The 22,032-nt window shown below is 37.8% G+C and overlaps 1 protein-coding gene across 2 annotated transcripts in view; it reads left to right on the top strand.

Moving 5' to 3' along the window:
* The first annotated feature begins 320 nt into the window (after positions 1-320).
* Positions 321-22,032, top strand: part of GYPA (glycophorin A (MNS blood group)) — a 38,263-nt gene continuing 16,551 nt past the window's right edge. Inside the window, exon 1 of one of the 2 annotated variants that reach the window (XM_015139291.3) lies at positions 321-595. In XM_015139291.3, the coding sequence (XP_014994777.3) occupies positions 559-595 (37 nt within the window). In that variant the 5' untranslated portion in view covers positions 321-558. The remainder of the gene's footprint in view (positions 596-22,032) is intronic. The other variant, XM_015139289.3, reaches the window with a different exon arrangement.

Below are 22,032 nucleotides of genomic sequence, written 5' to 3'. Positions count from 1 at the left end.
TTGCATCTCACATCTCTTACATTGCTGTGTGACTCACCATGAGTTTGGGAGTCTTTCAGAACCTCAGAACACTCAAATGATTTAAATTTCTCAAACATGTTCATTTCACATATAGGAAGTCACTTTTGTTTGGATCACAGGGTCTCGACATTAGAAATGAGAAGCTCCATGGCTCCACAACAGCTGCCTCAGCCTGGCATGTGCCCTGGCCTCAGAGATTCACAGTCCAGTTCTTTGTCCAGTTGGGTGGCACCTGTCTACCACCTTGCCATGCCCACTTAACTTATGCAAAGTTAATATCACAAGTAGAAGCCTGTTCCTTGCAGTGAAAATTTTACTTGCCACTTTCATAGCCCCAAGATATCCGTGTATCTTTATTAACAGGCGCTTAACAACTTGCGTCATTTAAAATGCCTCCCCTGCCTATCAGCTGATGATGGCCGCAGGAAGGTGGGCCTGGAAGATAACAGCTAGCAGGCTAAGGCCAGACACTGACACTTGCAGTTGTCTTTGGTAGTTTTTTTGCACTAACTTTAGGAGCCAGCTCATGATCTCAGGATGTATGGAAAAATAATCTTTGTATTACTATTGTCAGGTAAGTGACTTTATTTCATCTTGGTTCTGTTATATTGGGTATAAGATCATAGAATAAAAATATAAACTAGCCTATTTTAGTTCTATCTTATTTAAATGAATAAATGAGTAGTATCTCCTATTCCAGTCTGGTGGATGGATTTTACTGGAACTCAGCTACCAATGTGGGGAAAATGACACAAGGGAGCCCGGTATTTACGGCTGAATCCAGTTTTCTAGTATGAGAAGTTTACTTCAATTCTAAGTCTAGCTAGAATTAAAATAATTTTATCAAATGCTTTGAGAAATACCTCTGTGTGAATAAATGTATTGCTTTGTTTGAGTTATAAGGAGATTCATTTCCAAACTAAAGAGTTATTAATGAAGGTGTTGGTTGCTATATGGCTTTTAGTTTTCAAAAGGTATAATTTCCTCCTTCTGCCCAATGGTGAGAAGCCAAAAGCATGAACACTGAAACCATGGGGAATTGTTCGCTTCTCTGTGGGTCCATTACTAAAGTGTCACATAGGAAGAAAAACAAAAACAAAAACAATTCTTACTGGCTTAGGTGTCACGTGAGTTTTGGGAGAAATCTAAATCCATTAAAATAAATATCATAGGGTTATTATTAAATTGTATTAATTCAATAATTTGAATTTAATTTAAATTTAATTATTAATTTAGCGTATTAAATTAACATGATTTGGGCCTCTTTCTGAGAATATTATAGTTAAACCTCCTCTCAAGTGCAGTGTTTATGTGTTAGCAATACTAGTGCCCACCCAGCGCACAGGGGTCAGGCAGTTGCTTGAAACATTCTGAGTCTATTAGACATTGTTGTAACCCAAGTTAGAGCAAGCATCAAGGATCTACTGAGTGCTCTGTAGCATACAGGGTAGAGAGGTCGGCATTTTCTCAGATACCCTAGGGGAGGATAAAATAGTGTAATAGTTAAGAGCACAGGCATGAGGAACAGACAGAACTGGGTTCAAATCTAGTTTTACTTCTCAAGGCTGGGGAACATTAAGGCAAATGATATGCCCTCATTTTTATGTGTCCTCATCTGTAAAATGCAGGCAATGCTGGTACTTGCCTCATAGTAATAAAGACTAAACAAAGTATTTAATGGAATACACTTACTGATGCCTGAAACAAAGTAAAATGTTAAGCTTACTGTGCATTTTCTATGATTAGAATTAACTATCATGATTAGTAAGTATTAATAATATAAATGTTATTAAAATAAGTAGTAGCTACCAATAATTATAGACTAGGGAACAAACCTACATACGTGATTGGTGATTTTTGAAAAGTCAGAGAGAAAAGAAAATTACAGAAAAAAAAAAAACAGAAAACAAACATAGTTACTCTAATTTTTTAATCAGAAAAGTATGAAAATATTTAGTTTGAAGAAAAGAAAACAAGTGAAAGGGATGTAGTATAATATTTGCATATATATTCATATATTTATAGCGCTATTACACTAGCACTATAAAAGAGATGTATTCTTTGTGTTGCTCCATGGGGCAAACCATACTGGGTGTAACTCAAACAAAATTGAACACTGCATACTCTACTGGGGGTGTGCCCAGTATTTGGGAAAATTCTGTGTGACTTACAAGTGCCCTAAATTTGGAAAGGGTTCCTGGCAAAGAAATGATTTTTTTTTTTTTTAATTTCTACAACTACGCAAGCAGATAGTGTGAATTAAAGCCTTAAATGGCACTTGATGAAGAAGTCATTGGGGCAAGATGACCCTGAAGGCTACAGTGGTCTCCAGTACCCAAGCTGTTATCATCTTCGTAGCGTCGGAAACCCTCCAAGGAAACTCTCTTGATGTGGCTACTTTATAGTATAACAGAAAGGTCTAAGAGCAAGTTTTTCCCCCATACTCATTAGCTGAAGAGAAAACATACATGGTGAAGTCTTTTTCCTTTTTTTTTTTCTTTCTTTCTTTTTTTTTTTTGCTATGAAAAAAAGATGATTGCCTTGCTTTCTCTAGGAATCTTAAGAATAAAGCCGATATTTCTAATTCTAAACTTACCAGAGATCTTCTTCCAAATGGAGAATCCATTTTTTCTAATATGACTTGATTCCCAGTCCCTGAATTCCTGCACTCATTTGATGATTCAGTCATTACATGTCAGATTGTGAACCAGGCACTGAGCCCACAGCAGGAAGACAAATGGGCTCCGATGGAGGATACTTGGAGGGTGGGCACAGTGGGTGGTGGGAGGGAACACAGATAATAAACAGAACAACAACTATCTTATTAAAATAAGATAAAAACAGTCAAAAATAACACAAAGCATATAAAAGCAGGTAAGATGATAAACATGAATGCCGAAAACTGCTTAAGAAAAGGGTAGCAGGGAATTATTTTCTGAGTAGGTGATATTTATGCTAAATGTAGAACAAGGAGACAGAGCTAATCCCGAAAATTCTGGGAAAAGAGGACAGATGGCAGAGGGAAGAGCAAGAGCAAAAATTCTGAGACAGGAGGTAAGTTCGTGTTTTCAAGGAAAAGCTGGAGCTTTTATCTGAAAATCAGATTCTGAAGCTAAGAACCAATTTGAAAATACAGTACTATATCACTTCAACTAGGAAATTATGGCATAAACCAGGAGTCTCCAAAAGTTTTGGTTTTACTTAAAAATTCATACAAAATTTGCATTCTAGATCATAATATACTAATTTAATGGGAGGAAACAAAGGGACTGGTATGATATCATCATGCCTACTTTATTCATCCGTGTATCCCCAGAATCTAGCACAGTTCCCGATTAGGACTTATAGTAGCATATTGGTTGAGTAAGCAAGGAAGGAAGTGAAGGGAGGGAGAAGGAGAGATAAGCAGAGAGGGAGAGGAAGGAAGAAAGAAAAGAAGGAAAAAAAGAAGGAAGGAAAGAAGAGAGGAGGGAGAGAGAGAGGGAGGCAAGGGAGAAGAGAGAAGGGAAGGGAAGAGACAGAAGGAAGGGGAGGAGGAAAGGAAAGAGGAAATACTTGTTTTCATCTGGTTAGACACAGTGAGTGCTCCGCACAGACAGATCATTATTACCCTGTGCATCTGATTCACACCCCTGCAGGTACATCAGTCTAAAAAGCACATGTTAAGTGAAGAAACAAGGTGTCTCTCTTTTTTTTTTTTTTTTTTTTCAGGGATCCAAGAAGAGAGCCTTGCTAGCCTGTCTATTTAATTGGTACAGGAAAGAGTTACAGGAACTGTATGCCAGGGAATACATGACTATAAATTCTTTAAAAGAAAAACCTGTGTCTTCACTTATGTGTCCCACACATTGTCAGCCACATAGTAGACAGTCAATATCAACTACTCAAAATGACAAATGGCAAATGACCAGAATTTTGTGGCAGACTAGCTTGGCCATGAAAAATCATTTAACACTTGTGGACCTCAGTTTTCTTATGCCTATTTTATAAAGCACCGAGTAGATGGTATCTGCAATCATTTTTCATCTGTAAACCCCAACAAATCCCCAAAATTCAGCCTGAGATGAGCTGGACTAGTTGCCAAACCTATAAATATCTTTTGTATGGTGTGAAATAGGGTTTTTAGAAAGAAACGGACACCCACTGTGAACTCCTTTGCAGACAAGGTCTGAATAGAGGAGAAAGTAGGGATGGCATCTCAAACTTACTTTACAGTTATTTTAAATTAGGAAATTTAGCTTAACATTCTTGTGATAAATTTCTTTTCACCTTGGTTTCTAGAAGATTATTCAAAACAGCTGTGAGCCTATTTGAGAAGTATATTTTTGAGGAATTTCCCCCAAGTTATCTTTGTAGGTTATATTTTGACACCAACTGCAAATGTAATATCTTTTGCCCAAAAAAACCCCAAACCTACTTACATGGTGCTGACAAAATCAGGCTGGACCTACCTTTTTACATCATAGATTTCCAGCCATTATTATCATATCCACATCTTTAGTAAGTACCTATCTGTGTAGTTTTCTGTGATAAATGAGCTAGACTAAAACTAAGCAAAAATTTTGAAAAAAAATATTCCGGGTTTATCTCTGGGTGTTGGGATTGTAAGGTATTTTTTTCTTATTTTAAATACTTCCTAAATTTTCTGCAAAGAGAACCATACAATATAATCAGGACAAGTTTCAATATGTTTTAAAAAGTAAACTGAACAAACACAATCTCTGCTTTCTAAGAAGTCTTTAATTTTTGTACATTGGTCATAGACTATGACCTATACAATTTATTTGGGATATTTATTAAAATTTCTGTCTAACCCAAATTATTATATGTAAGCCCTAGAAAAATGATGTCATCTTTGTTTGTAGTGTACAAAGTTCTATAAATAGCTATTTAATCAACTTTGGTATTTCCATCCCTAGATTTATATACAGCAGGTTGGGTTCCATACAGAGGCAAGTTCTGAATAATAATAACCAACACTGATATAGCACTTACTTTGTGCCATGCACTGTTCTAAGTAATGTACATACACTTAATTTTTAAAACTGGAGTAAAATACACATAATATAAATTTACCATTTGAACCATTTTGAAGTGTACAATCGGTAGCATTTAATGCATTCAAAATGATGCACACCCATCATCATTATCTAGTTCCAGAACATTTTCATCACTCCAAAAGGAAACCTCTTACCCATTAGCAGCCACTTCCTCCAGCCCTTGGAAACCACTAATTTGTTTTCTACCTCTACAGATTTATCAATTTTAGATATTTCATATAAATGGAATCATATAATAGGTAACCTTTTGTGTATGGCTTCTTTCACTTAAAATAATGTGTTTAAAGTTCATCCATATTGTAGCGTGTATCAGTATTTCATTCCTTTTATAATGAATATTATTCCATTGTGTTGGTATATCACATTTTGCTTATCCATCCATTATTTGATTAAAATTTGTGTTTTTCCACCTTTTGGCTATTGTGAATAGTGCTGCTGTAAATATTCCTGTACTAGTTTTGTTTGAAAGCATTTTTAATACTCAAAGATGTATAGGGGTAGAATTGCTGGGTCACAGTAATTTTATGTTTAACTTATTAAGGAACTGCTAAACTCTTTTCCACAGGAGCCACACCTTTTCACCTTTTCACCAGGGTGTATGAGGTGCCAGTTTCTCCACAATCTTGCAGAAATTGTACTTTGTCATCTTTTTAATTATAGCCATTTCAGAGGGTATAAAACGGTTTTTCACTGTGGTTTGTTGCATTTTCCTAATAACTAATGATGCTGAGAATATTCTCATGTAGCTGTTGGTAATTTGCATTTTGCATATCTTTGGAGAAATGTTGGTTCTAGTCCTTCACCCATTTTTAAATTTATTTTTGTCTTTTTGTTGCTAAGTTGTAAGAGTTTTTTCTGTGTTCTGGATATAGAGTTTTATCAGATATACTATTTGTAAATATTTTCCTTCATTCTGTGGATTTTTGTTTTTACTTTTGATAGTGTCCTTTGATGCACAAATGTTTTTCATTTTCAAGTCCAATTTATTTTTTTCTTTTGTTGCTTACGCTTTTGATATCATATCTAAAAATAATTGCCAAATTTAAAGTCATAAAAATTTCTCCCTATGTTTTCTTCTAAGAGTTTTGTAGTTCTTCTCTTATGTTTAGATCTTTGGTTTATTATCAGTTAATTTTTCTATATGATGTATGATAAGAGTCCACCTTTGTTATTTTCAGTTGTCCCAGCACTATTGGTTGAAGAGACTATCCTTTTCCCATTGAAGGGTCTTGACACCCTTCTTGAAAGTTAATTGGCCATGGATATATGAGTTTATTTCCGGAGTCTCAATTCTATCCTAAGAATATGTCTGTTCTTGGAGCAAAATCACACAGTTTTTATTGCTGTTGCTTGGCTATAAGTTTTGAATTCATGAAGTGTGATTCACCAAACTTTGTTCTTCTTCAAGATTGTTTTGGCTATTAAGATCCCTAACAATTTCTTAGAAATTTTAGGATTAGGTTTTCCATTCTTGCAAAAAGCAAATTATGTGCATTTTAACTTAATTAATCTGTTCAACAACTCTGTAAGGTAGAGACTAGCCCATTATATAACAGTGGAACAAAAATATAAAGATTAAGTCAATTTTGCAAGGTCTCAGGCAGTTGCTAGAGGAATTAGTTTGAGTCTAGGCAGTTCCACTGCAGAATATGTGCACTTAGAGAATACATTCTGTTGCCTGTACCATACCTAGTGATGTTCCAGGATTGACTCCGTTACTCTTACAATATTGTCACTCAGTGTTCTGCTTGTGCTTTTACCAAGCTGAAGACCTGAATGAAGGTTGATGGTCTGTCTTCCTCATGTGGTGCAGCTAAGGAACTCTGTTTGGCTGTCATGTTAGCCTTTTGCTCCTTTTTATACAGGCTATGGAAAATGTTTTTAAATTCTGGAGGCCTCCTTTTGATGTTATCATTTATTTCCCAGTCATAATTATATTTTTAGAAACCAAAATAGAAGGAAATAAATAAAAAACATAAAACATGAATAGTCAGCTATTTGAGGCAACCGAGAATGTAGATCATGGCACTGAAATTGCATTTTGCTAGGAAAAAGACCACAAAAGTTCTCCCCTTGCTACCTTTCCTGAACTATTCTGTTAGATTCAGACCTCAAAAACATTTTATCAGGAAATACAGAAATGTTCTTTCAAAATGAGTATATGGGAATGTGAGAATGTGGGAATGCCTAATAAAATCTGTCCTCATTGGTTTGTTAGCAAAACATCATATAAATCAATAGCTTGTGATTGCAGGAAGATATATTTCAGATCCTTTCTGTGTTTGTTTTTTGCTTTCTTGATGTACCACAATTGGAGAAAACTTAAAATTTCTCAGTGGCATTGTATTCTTGCCAATTCGTTATTCTGCTTTGTATTTCTCGTTGCTATGTTATTGGGTCATAATGGTCCATAATTACTTAAGAATCATTGTGAAATATATTGCTTATGACACAAGTAAATCTTTTTCATTGTTTGTAACGTTTTAGCTCTTAATTCTACTTTGCCTAAGATTAATGCTCTTATTCCTGTTGAGTTTTATATGTATTTATTTATTTATTTTGAAGATGGAGTCTCATTCTGTTGCCCAAGCTGGAGTGCAGTGGCAGGATCTCAACTCATTGCAACCTCCGCCTCCTGGGCTCAAGCAATTCTCCTGCCTCAGCCTCCCGAGTAGCTGGGACTACAGGTGCACAACGCCATGCCCGGTTACTTTTTTGTATTTTTGGGTAGAGACAGGGTTTCACCGTGTTTCCCAGGCTGGTGAGCTCAGGCAATCTACCTGCCTCAGCCTCCCAAAGTGTTGGGATTACAGGCGTCAGCCATTGCACCAGTCCTAACCTATCTCTTTTGACTCAATCTAAAAGTCTTTGTCTTTTAATACAAAACCATAATCCATATGCATTCACAACTGACATTTAGTATCTTATTTCTGTTGTCTTATTTCATATTTTATTATATGATTCCTTGTTTCTGCTCTTTTGATATATATACTATGTTTTATTTGCCCTTATCTTCTTATGTGTTTCTAAAGGTATATAGTCTACTTGTAAGTGTCCCATTAGCTAACTTTATGTTTTTGAAAGCATTTTCTTTCAGAATTCCCATTTTAGTGGCGCAGCACACATAGAAAGTCTAAGTGCTTTCTGGAGCTAGATAAGCTGGATAAAGGTGTGCATGAGCCACTGGTCAATGGCTTGTGCAGGCCGTGAGTGCATTTCAGGTATGTCATAGGCTATTGATTGCCTCAGCCGCTCTGGCTGCCAGGTATTCAGATAGGGTATAACCTGGTTCATCAGGCTCAAAACATACTCAAGTATTATTGAGACATAGTTAATGTGTACTACCACTCACAGCACACAGACTCACACACACATTTGTCTGAAATAAAATTTCACAAAATAATAACTTCGCTTATTATGTGTGATGTACTTTGATATATTCTCTTCCATTTTATACAACTTAGTGTTTTTTTGGAGACAAGATTTTGCTCTATGGCGTAAGCTGGACTGCAGTGGCACAGTCATAGCTTACTTCAGTCATGAACTGCTGGATTCAATGTTTCTCCAACTTCTGCCTCTCAAGTAGCTGAGACTCCAGGTGCGCACAACCACACCTGACTAACTTTTTTGTTATTTAATTTTTAAATATGGGGTCTTGCTATGTTGCCCGGGCTGGCCTCGAGCTCCTGGCCTCAAGTGATCCTCCTGCCTTGGCCTCCCAAAGCACTGGGATGACAGGCATGAGCCACCACACCCAAACTACAACATAATTTTTTAGTGCCAGTGACAACCCACTGGACTGATTTCATAGCCCATTAGTAGAGGAATGCACCATCTTGACTGCATGTTGGAATTGTCTCAGAGAATCTATGTAGCACTGATGATTGGGTTTCACATCCAATGTTTCACATCCATAACATTCTAATTATGTTAATACATGAGCCAAGCAAACTATAGCCTGTGAACGGCTGGCCCCCTAGTTTTGTACACCTTACAAGTTAAGAATGATTTTTACTTTTTTAAGTGCTTAAAAAAATCAAAATAGGCTGGGCGTGGTGGCTCAAGCCTGTAATCCCATCACTTTGGGAGGCTGAGGCGGGCGGATCACGAGGTCAGGAGATCGAGACCATCCTGGCTAACACGGTGAAACCCCGCCTCTACTAAAAATACAAAAAATTAGCTGGGCATGGTGGCAGGCACCTGTAGTCCCAGCTACTTGGGAGGCTGAGGCAGGAGAATGGCGTGAACCCGGGAGGCAGAGCTTTCAGTGAGCAGAGATCGCGCCACTGCACTCCAGCCTGGGCAACAGCGCAAGACTCTGTCTCAATAAAATACAAAAGAAAAGAATCAAAATAATAATAATATGTGAATATTTTATGAAATTCAAATTCTGCTGTCCACAAATCATTATTGGAACATAGTCATACTCATTTATTCATGCTTTGGTTTACATATTGTCTGTGGCTGCTTTTGCACAGTGACAGAGCTGAATATTTACAATAGATGGTCCACAAAGCCTACAGTAGTTATGGTCCACAAATCCTAAAGTAGTTACTCTCTCTCCCTTTACACAGGAAGTTTACTAACACTTGTGCTAAGGGATCCCCACAGACAATTTGAAAAACTTAAGTTTTAGACTAAAGATTTCCAATCTAAATTCCTGTGGAGCTTTCTGAAGCTGCCAGGTGGAGATGGGCACAGGATGTGAGGCTCCAGGCCAAACACTCAGGCTGGCTTCCACCAAGCAGTTCAACTCTGTCTGTTTCACACACTGATGAGCTTATCCTTGGAAAGTGATTAAAGTAAAATTAAATGCGATGTGAGAGAGGAAGTGAGGGGGATTGTGGCTCTAAAACAAAACTCTAAGAAACACCAACATTTAAGATGGCAAATGATGTTATTTCTAAACTCGTTTAGGCTAATATCCCATACTATAGCTGTTCATGTTATAGATAAAGGTGACACTAGAACCATAGAAAATGTAAGAATGCACCTCAAAACTCAGGAAAATGAAGTTTACGTATATTAATCATATTACCAACTGGAGCAGTTGTTCTCATTGCTGGCTGCACATCAGAATCCAATGCCTGGATACCACAGATGATTCTATCATGCAGTCAAGGATGAGAACGAACTAGTTTCATTTCTGCAGTTTTTTATTATTCAACCAGTGAAAGGAAGTACCAGTGGTGTAAGAACTTTTGATAAGGTTTTTGTTTTTAATTAAAATTATTTTCATCCCGCCCAACTTCCTTAAGCACAAAGTTAATGTATGTGAAGTTCAGCTACAGAAATACCAATATCTTAGACTAAAGTGGACACAGGTAAAGTATGTGAAACCCCCTTTTGTTCTGAGGATTCTTTAGTAGGCAGGAGTGACCAGATTGGAATATGCTTGGCTGGAAAAATTACGATTCAAGTTAACAAACTGTTAATAACCAGAACCATCTGCTCTTCCGTAATGTAGATTTGCCACTGCAGGTCACCCTACAATGCTATGTTAGACGTACAACACTCCTACCCTCAGGCTATGAACAAGGTGAATTATTATTTTTATAGATCTTCATTTAGCCCTGATTTGTTGAAGTGAAGGCTTGCTTGAGAGTTAGTTGCATCATAATTTGGTGAGAATTTAATCTCTCGATGACACTTATTTGATTCTCTCATTCTCTTTCTGCTACATAGATCACAGTAGACCTTGGTAGACAGTTCTGTAGTTACACAGGTCTGAATTCAAACTCCAGGTCTGCCACTTAGCGGCTGTGTGAACTTGGGCAAGTTAGGCAATGTTTCTGATGTTTTTTTGTTCCTCTTCCACAAAGAATAATTAATATATAACAATAGGGTCTCAGCTAGTTGTTTTAAAAATGGTTAGAGAGATGTGTGGAATGAAGTAGGTGTACAGTAAGTGTTAACTACAAATATTATTATCTTAGACATACAGATTTCCATGATTCATGAATGGTGAAGCATTTTAGAAGACATCTATTCCAGGCCAGGCATGGCAGTGAGCACCTATAGTCCCAGTTGCTCAAGAGAATGAGGCAGGAGAATTGCTTGAGCCTAGGAGTTTGAGGCTAGTATGGGCAATATGGTGAGACCCTATCTCAAGAAAAACATAAAACTTTTTTTAAAGTTTAAAAAGAGAAACATCTATTCCAGTACTCTCATCTTCGAGGCCAGAAAACTGAGGCTCAGATAATTTCAGAGACTTGTACAGATCCCCCAACCATTTGGTGGCAAAGCCAGGAATAGAACTCTGCTCTCGTCTCCCAGCAGGACAGTGGACAGAAATTCATCTTGCTTTCCATCTGTCCAGGCTGAAGAATGTGCACTGGCCGGGATGACAGAGTGACTGATATTTTTCTCCACCTCTGCTGTCTCAGCAATGGTTTGGTACAGTGTGGATGACCAGAAGCTGGATAGTACAGAGCCAGGCTAAAAAGTTCAGGCTTCCTGAAGGGAAGCTGCAGCCTCCTAGGCCACGACACCTTTGAGACAGAATAGATAAAGCACCCTTCTCTACCAAGTTAGGAAAGGAAGAAGTGTAACCAATTAGCTGCATGGGGACTGCCAAAGCACGCCAGTCTGAAGATGAGCAGAGACTGCGTCATTCCATTTGGCACCGAGCACACTAACTGTACCAGTTAATAGGCCATGCTTTTCTCCAGAGCCATTGGCTGAAGAGTTCAAACAAAAAGTATTGAGAATAGGCTATCCAAAACAGTAGGCTCAGATGCTATCACACAAAGCACTTTATCCTTAAGTTCAATTTTTCTAAATTGTAGTTGGCTGCTTTGGCTTAATAAAAACCTTCCAAAAAAGGAAAATGAATGGCCACAGACAGTATGGGTGTCTAACTATATTATCACAACTTGACCAAGATTGAACTTGTCAATCCTTTGGTTCAAGAGCAAAACAAAATCGTTCCCTTAAAATATTGCCTCGTGGGAACCGTCTTCTTCAAACATCTTTTAGCACAGGCAAGATTCCCATTTATACATTCATTCTGTCCAAGACAGTGAGATCTGGCAGACAAGGCATTGAGTTGGAAGTCAATGGATATGAGTTTTTGTCCCAGTTTTACCACAAATTAGCTGAGCATAACTTCTACAGATGCATTTATCAAGCAGTTTTCATGGTCATTGCAATGCCAAAAAACTGTAGCATTTAGAAAATTTAGTTTTCAGACTTGGAAACTATTTAAGGCATTGCATATGAAGGGTGTGTCCTTGTAAGAGTTTGCTTATGCAAGATAAGGATTCTTTCAGCTGCAAGTCAGGAGGGAACCAAAACTCAAACTAGCAGCTGCATGAACTGACTTTATCACATCTTGACAAGAGCTCAGCCACTGGAAGTTTTGGCATACAGAAAAACTCAAGGGTACTTGTACAATATCACGTTTTATTTTTATTGTGTCTAATAGCATTTCATGTTAGAAATGTTATTTATTTGGAAAAACTGAGTGGTTTGATGGATAAAGCATAAAGCAGAGAGCTAGGAGGCTGGCTATTTCCAGTTGTATTCCTAACATGTCTTGGGCCCCCATGTCACCCCACCTCTTTGGTACAATGGGAACAGTGACAGAAGTCCATGCTCTCTCCCCCAACACATGGGGATAAAAGACAAGAGAGGTGAAATGTTCTGGAACATATCCAATGTTATACAAGTATAAGCTGTGAGATGATCCAAACACAAATTTTGCGTATTTCATTTTCTAGAAAGTATACCAATTCATTCCACCCCTCAAACCTAAATTATACAATTCAATTCAGGTCACACAGACTTACTTTGTACTAAGTACCATAGCAAATGCCATTTCAGTGCCTGAAAACTGAAAAACATTTAAAGCAGGAGTTTGAGGCCTTGCTAATATGACAAAACATACTATTATATTTTATTTTGCACTAATTTGCCACTTAAACATTAAACTCTTTTCAATCTGAGAGATTTGCCAACACTTGCCTGCTAGGTGCCCTAAGCCTCCACATCAATGCACGTTATACTCCCCTTTCTCCATATGTTAGCCTATGCTATTTCTTTATCCCTCCTCCTCTGCATCTTCACCTAAAACTCTGCCCATCCTTCAGGGTTCATCCAGTGATTCATTTGCAAGTAGGCATGGAGTAAGGTCTTGACAGTATGTTTTTCAGAGGCCCATGCAGCTGAGAAAATGTGCAGTACTAGCACAAGGTCTGTCCATTCCTGGGTAGCCAGATGCTGGACACATCTTTCCTAACACCACAAGGTAAATATGCTTCACTTGGAGAGAGCGCGGAAATTTTTCAGGTATAGACTGGATGTGTTCCTGCCAGAAGATGTGAAGGGATTAAGAAACTGACTCTCATCCCAGTTTTTCTAGAGCAAAACACAGTTTCTCTCAGTGGCTACAGTATAAGGACAGTGAGGGCTAACAGATATAATCTACGTAATATAATAAATTAGTGTGGAAAAAATCATCAAAATGAAGACTACATGGTTTTTTATTAAAATTCTAGCTTTTAGGATATCCAGGGAGCTCAGGAATTTAGTTGTCCTTTGTTGTATATACAATGTGCCCCAATGCTTGCTGACTAATGTAATAAAACATCAGAGAAATCTCGCCAGATCTCAACCAAGCAGTGAGATCTGGAAGGTGAGAATAACATTGGGGGTTAGCAGAATTAAGTCTCAGTTCTGTCTCTTACCAGATATGCTCATCTGAGCTAGTCATTTAATTTTTGTGAGACCAAATGTCTTATCTGTAAAGTCGGCAAGTTGGATTAGATGTTCTATAAGCGGTTTTCTAGCTTAAATGTACCTGAACTCAACAGGACAATACTTAAACTGGCCTTTAATCTAGGAATGACACAAGTAGATTTTTGAAAGCTAATTTAGCTATAGAAAGCTGAGAGCTCCAAAGGCAAAGAGATAAAAATAACTGGAGAGCCATCTCTGAATCCAGTCCCTAAGCAGTTTTGGCAAACTAAAGTTTGCTGTTCAATGGTTACGAGTTTGCTTAAACGCTTTCTACCCAGTTTACTGAACTAAATATGCTATAGTAAAAAGTCCTATTCAAACACCATCTTCTTGCAGATATTTTGCAGGTTTTCAGAATTGAATATGTCCACAGATATCTATTAGCTGGTTAGGGTCTTAGGAATCTAGGAGAGCCAAGTAGCTGTACAAGCTGTTACTATCAAGTGTAGTTTTGAACATTCTTGGTGACTTTAAGGGATCGTATTGTGGAAATTTGGTTTCCTTACCTTGAATTTTGAATGAAGCTTTAGCATTTGAGGATGTTTCTTTTGTTTCTCCTTCCAGGTAAGTGATTTTTTTTTTCAACCAGATACTGGTTTATTTAATTTGAAGCTATTGATGAAATTCTTTAAAATGCCCCCATGTGATTCTACTCCGGAATAACTAACAAATTATTTAAAAGTTAATTAATACTAGAAAATATGAAAAGTCATTTTTTATGAGAATTATTGTTCTTTCAAGATGACACTGTTTTGTAAACGATAGACTTCCAATAACAAGACCCTGTGCCTTCCTCTTACCACTAAGCAAGCATGGGTATTAATTCCTATTGAAAGGCTTATGTTATCTTTTTTCCAGAAATGGAAGAAAAATGAACTATTAAAAAGGTCATTTTATAGGTCAGCTACCATTATTAGATTGTTGAGGAAATGAGATTAAAAAACAATTTTTATCAAATTATCTTTAGGGCATTTATATGTTTATTTTCTTACTGTGTTGACTTAAGTGACTATGAGAAGTTGTATCAGAGCAACTGATTCTGGAGAATTAAAGCTAATATTTCTAAGAACATAAGTGGCAACTTTCAGTCTCAAATCAATTTGGCCACCAATCAGTTTTTGTAAGGGTACAAATAGGACATAACATGCTCAGATGGGACGTGGATAAAGTGTATACAATTTTACATTGAGGAAAGTGTGTCAATGTGTTACTTTCAATGTTAGAAATTCCCAAGTTCTGACAGTAGTTCAGAGCCTTGTTAAAAGCCAGAGTGGAGGCATATAGATCCAGCTGGAAAGAGAGGCATTGTGGTCTAACTTAGGACAAATTTTAAAGCCAGTGTTAGGGTCTGAGTCCAGCTTTGTAAACTTGAGTACAGTATTTGATCTCTGGGGTTTCAGCCTTGACTTCAGAACAAAATTTCCACCAAGTGCTCTTTTACCGTGAGGAGTGGCTGTTGAAGAAGAAAGAAGTCTAGCTATTTGCTAGAGTGTTAAAATTGTTTTCATTAAGCTCAAAACTTATGTAAATAAGTTCTCTCTCCCTAAGCATGTTTTCATTTTTATAAAAAAGTTACATATACTTTGCTTGTCAATTTAAAATACTTTTCACCTTCTCTGACTTCATTTAAAATTAAAATAATTAAAGTGCCAATTTTAAGAGATGTTAGCTCCCATTGCTCGTTCTTTGCCATGTTCTTTTCACAGCCTGCTATAATTTTCTGCCCTCTTTAAAGCCTCAGGCTATAGGCCTTCTCCATCAAAGGAATGTTAAGGAGTGATAAGGACCTTCTGTGAGCAGGAGTGGCTTGTTTGCAAAGGGATTGCTTATCTTGGCCACTCTTGAACACAAGATGGGACCCTCTACTGCAAAGCTCCGGCATGTTTTCTTCCCCCAAGTTATCCTCCATACTACTGACAGTGATTTTCCCCAAGTAAAAAACTGCTTCAAACCCTTCATTGTCTTTCCACTGCCTTAAAGATAAAGTCCAAATTCTAGAGTGTGACTCACAACATTTGGTGCCTCACCACCTCTTCAACCTCTCATTTGCTGTTCACCCATTTCTCTATCCATCTCCTTCTCACACCTTGTGCTGCAGCCACATAGATAACCTGCAGTTTTTCTAACTTGCAATGATGTCTCAAATTCCAAGGCCTTGCTGGTACCACACAGCATGCCTGGTAAAATCATAGACTTCTTTCCAGATAAATTCAAAAACACCTCCATGAGGTCTTTCTACCTCTCCAAGTAGAATTGACCACTGTCTCCTTTGTGCCCCCACTTCCACCACCATCCTAAAATACCTATTATACTTAGATTAATAAATGTCACTCTTACTGTACTGGAATTTCCCTGAAAGGAAAAGCCATGAAGTACTTATCATTATATTCCTAGTACATAGTCCACAGCACATACCCCTCACCCCAAAAAAAACCTTTTGTAAATAATTGAATAAATTAATAAACACCCAAGGCCCCCAGTAAACATCAAGGCCTAAGGAATGCATATCTGGATTCTAAACAATCATAAGGTTTTACAACACCATGTTAAGCACCAGGGACTTCAGAGAGCTTTTAGTCTAAATGTTATTAGAGAGGCCAACGAAGACCTCCCAAAGGAAGTGGCATTGAACTGAGACTTGACAAGCCAGTACTTAGGCAAGATAGGGAGGGAAATATTTCAGATGAAGGGAGGAGCTGGCACAAGGTTTAGGACATGGAAAAGGTTATGGTGCATTCATAGAGTGAAGAGATATGCAGAATGGCTGGAGCCTCAAGAGGGAAGGGAAGGGTGAAGCTATAAAGATGGGAGGCAAGCAGGACTGGACCATGCAGAGTCTTGCAGGTGTTCACAAAGAAAATTACAGCACCCTCCCATAGACTGAACACACCTCTCTACCTGAACCCCTGGAATTCTGACTCAGGCAGTTCCTAACATCCTGCTGAACAGTTGGGAAACTTGTACTCATAGTCAAAACTACTAGATGGCATTTACAGACTAAGTTTTGTGTAATTTTTTTTTTTACTTTTTTTTTTTCTTCTTTTAGCAAAAGTATGCTTGCTATTGAAATGTTGAAAACATTTTGTTGATCTTAAAATGATGCTTATTTTTCCAGATGCTTGCATTCATTCTGCATGTGCTGTTTTGTCATTTGGCTTGTTTAATTTATTATGTTCACATTCAGATGCAATCTGAAAACCCATTGTGTTAGTTTGTTTTCACACTGCTATAAAGAAATAACTGAGGCTGGGTAATTTATAAAGAAAAGAGGTTTAATTGCCTCATGGTTCTGCAGGCTATACAAGCAGCATAGTGCTTCTGCTTCTGGGGAGGCCTCAGGAAACAATCATGGCGAAAGGGAAAGTAGTCATGTCTTACATGGTTGGAACAAGAGCAAGAGAAAGAGTGGGGAGAGAGAGAGTTGGAGCAAGAGCAAGAACAAGAGAGAGTGGGGAGGTGCCACACACTTTTAAACAACCAGATCTCATGAGAAATCACTGTCTCCACAACAGCATCAAAGGGGATGGTGTTAAGCAATGAGAAACCAGCCCCATGATCCAATGACCTACCTCCAACATTGGGGATTACATTTCCATATGAGATTTGGATGATGACACAGATCCAAACCATACCACTCACCTAATTCTTTCTCTGTAAGAATATGACCAAGCATTTATAACAATTAACATTTCATTTAACATCTTTTATGAACAAAGCACACTTCTCGTGCTGAGAAGATTCAAAATAATGGGATATTGAAGTCCTAGGAACAAGTTTTATGTTTCAGAAGAGCCCATTCGGTATCCACAGGGATAAGAAATGTGCACCCTAAATGTAAGTGGATTACACCGAACTGAAAAGTGTAAAGAAGGAGTGGAGGATTAAAGGGAGAAGTGTGGAGAGGACGAAAGTTAGGAATGGAAGTGATGAGCACACCTGAGTGAAGGATGAGAGCTCTAGCTGCCTTTTCCAGTTGTATTCCCGTGCAGCTGAGCCAAAGGCTGATCTCACATTTATTGTTACATGCCCATTTAAGGCTTCTGGCCATTAACACTTTTGATTTTTTTGGCTTGTTATTTTGTTAGCTATTTTCATAACAGTTTCATAGCTAAACCTATTTTACTCAGATTGTATGCCTTTTCAAAAATACAATAGATGGTCCATATTCCATTATCTAGGAATAAGCTGAAGCTCATGTCTAACATTTATTAAGAGAGATGGATTATTTTTGCTCATGAATTATCTTTGTAAATAATTTTTACATACTTTCATTGACTCATAAAGATGTTTCTTTCTGTAATTTTAATCTTAATATTTGTTGAACTTCAAAATCCCTATCACCAGGTTATTGTTTAAAAGCATTGGTTTTTATGTTATCTTAAAAGCCATTATGACCGAGTGCTGAACAACTTAGAAACATTCAGTAATTGTTTTGCATGCTATTTAGTGAATTCATATGGCAGTCGTTTATACACACATGACGGAATCAGGTGGCAGGCCAAGTTAAAGAGCAAGGCCAGAAAAGGACTTAAAAGAGAGGAGAAAACATAGTTTGGGAACAATAGATCATGTCTTCTCCATGATTTGGGGGTAAACTGATTACCTATCAGCTGATAAACAGAGGCAGGTTTTAGAAGTCTTCCCTCCGGTAGACTAATGGGAGGTGTCAAAGAAGATGTTTTCTGTCGTTTGTGGGTTCTCCAGGAAACTTTGAGCATTCAGCTGAGAGGCCAAGTTGGCTGCCTCTGAGAAGAAGCCCTTCCACCTCCACTGCATTGCACTTGGGTGCCATTCCCCTCATTTGAATGTCTCAAAGAGATGAGCAAAGGTACATCTACAAAGTTCAGGGTACTGACGTTTATCATAATGATTTGTAACTCTGAGAAGAGTGAAAAATACATGAATGCACAGAATAGCAGATTGAAATATAAACCACAGAACACTCCTACAATAGAATACTATGCAGTCATTAAAAATCTTCTCATAGAAGAATATTTGACAGGATAGGGGTATCTGTGGCATATTAAGTAGAAAGTCATACTTGTAAACATTATATACATATTCATGTATATTTAAACACCATGATCCCAGATTTAGATATAACAACTAAAAGTTCAGATGGCTATATATCAAAATGTGTCAAATGTTCAACCTTGCATAGGCTGACTGTAGATGAATTTTATATTATTCTTTGTGCTTTCTTGTAGTTCCCAAATTTTCTTTATTGAATCTATATTACTTTTGCAAATTAAAGAATCTAATTTATAAAATTTTATAAAATAACTTATTTGAAATGTATTGCATTTAAGAATAAAAACAGTGTTTAATTACAAAAATAATTCGCAATTTATCTAATGAGATTTTAAAAGGATTTATGTGAGTCTACATTCTGATTTCATGTTTGTGTGCATGTTTTTATAATAGAGAGCGGCAGTGACCTAGAATTCATTCCATTGCCTGGTTATCTGACTCTTTAGTCAGTATCTTAGGCTGGAGCCAGCATTGCCTATAATTCCATCACAACTCTGAGCATCCACTTTCGAAAGAAGAAAAAAAAAAGGCGTGGGAGGGGAAACTTAGAGTTGACTCAACCTCTATTGAACTATAAGAACATTAAATGCAATAGTGTTTTATTATTGTTTCAATTTTTACTGAAGAGGTAAGATTGTCCCTAGCAGATGGAGACACTGAGACATGGGATAGAACTTTTGTTCTATATAATTATTATGTGCTTCCACCTTTCTTAGCATAGACAGTTTTCCAAATGCATCTTCAAGTTACCCCTTTATAAGCATTGTAACAATAATACCCAACGTATATGTAATTCTTTTTATGTGTAACTGCTATACTAACATGTACATACACATATATATCACATACAAAGACACCACATATGCACACATACCACATATGCACATATACACATCACATACACACACATACCACATACGCACACATACAACATACACACACATACACATCACATACACACACATACCATATACGCACACATACCACATACACACACATCACATACACACACACCACGTACGCACACATACACATCACATACACACACAGCATATACACACAAATACCACATACACACACGTACACATCACATACACACACATAACACATACACACATATACATGTCACATACACACATACCACATAGGCACACATACACACCACATACACACACACCACACACACACACCACATACACACACACCACACACACACATACCACATACGCACACATACACATCACATACACACACACCACATATGCACACATACCACATATGCACACGTATCACATACACACACAACAAATATGCACACATACCACATAAGCACACATACACATCACATACACGCCACATATGCACACATACCACATACGCACACATACACATCACATACACACAAACCACATATGTACACATACCACATATGCACACATACCACATACGCACACATAAACATCACATACACATCACATACACACACACCACATACGCACAAATACCAAATACACACACATACACATCACATACGCACACACCACACACACACCACATACGCACACATACACATATGCACACATACCACATACACACACATACACATCACATACACACACACCACATATGCACACATACCACATACGCACACGTACACATCACATACACACACCACAAACATACACATACCATATATGCACACAACACATCACATGCACACGCATACCACATATGCACACGTACCACATACACACACATGTACACACACACCAAATATGCACAAATACCACATATGCACACATACACATCACATACACACACCACACACACACACCACATAAGCACACATACACATCACATACACACACACCACACACACCACATACGCACATGTACACATATATGCACACATACACATCACACACAAACACATACCACATACACACACATATCACATACGCACACATACACATCATATACACACACACCACATATGCACACATACCACATACACAAACACATCACATACACATACACCACACAGGCACACACTACATACGCACACATGCACATCAGATACACACACACCACACACACACACATAACTGCATACACACACATACTCATTACTTACACATACCACATATGCACACTTACCACATACACACACATACACATCACATACACACACATACCACATACGCACACATACCACATATGCACACATACCCATCACATACACACACATACCATATGCGCACCCATACCACATACGCACACATACACATCACATGCACACACACCACATACACACAAATACCACATACACATACACATCACATACACACACATACCACATACGCACACATACACATCACAGATGCACACATACCACATACGCACACACATCACATGTGCACACATACACACCACATATGCACACGTACCATATACGCACACATACACATCACATATGCACACACCACACATGCACACATACCACATATGCACACATACACATCACATACATACACATACCACATATGCACACATACCAGATACGCACACATACACATCACACACACACACATCCCACATACACACAAATACCACATACACACACACCACATATGCACACATACCACATACACACATATACACATCACACACACACACACCACATACACACAAATACCACATACACACACCACATATGCACACATACCACATACACACACATACACATCACATACACACACATACCACATACACACACGTGCACATCGCATATGCACATATACACATCACATACACACACATACCACATACGCACACATACCACATATGCACACATACCACATATGCACACATACCACATATACACACATACACAACACATACACATACATACCACATATGCACACATACCACATACGCACACACACCACATATGCACACATACCACATATGCACACATACACATCACATACACACACATACCACATATGCACCCATACCACATACGCACACATACCACATACACACACATATTTAAACTAATTTCGTTCTCACAATGACATTTCAAGGCAGGAATTATTATTGTACAGAGGAGAAAACCAAGGTACACTTTATTTATCTGTAAACCTCTGCTATGCAGAAATTCTGGAGGAGCTTCCGGACC

This window comes from Macaca mulatta, chromosome 5, assembly GCF_049350105.2.
Source record: "Macaca mulatta isolate MMU2019108-1 chromosome 5, T2T-MMU8v2.0, whole genome shotgun sequence".
Taxonomy (NCBI): Eukaryota; Metazoa; Chordata; class Mammalia; order Primates; family Cercopithecidae; genus Macaca; species Macaca mulatta.
This window is presented reverse-complemented; position numbering and strand designations above follow the sequence as displayed.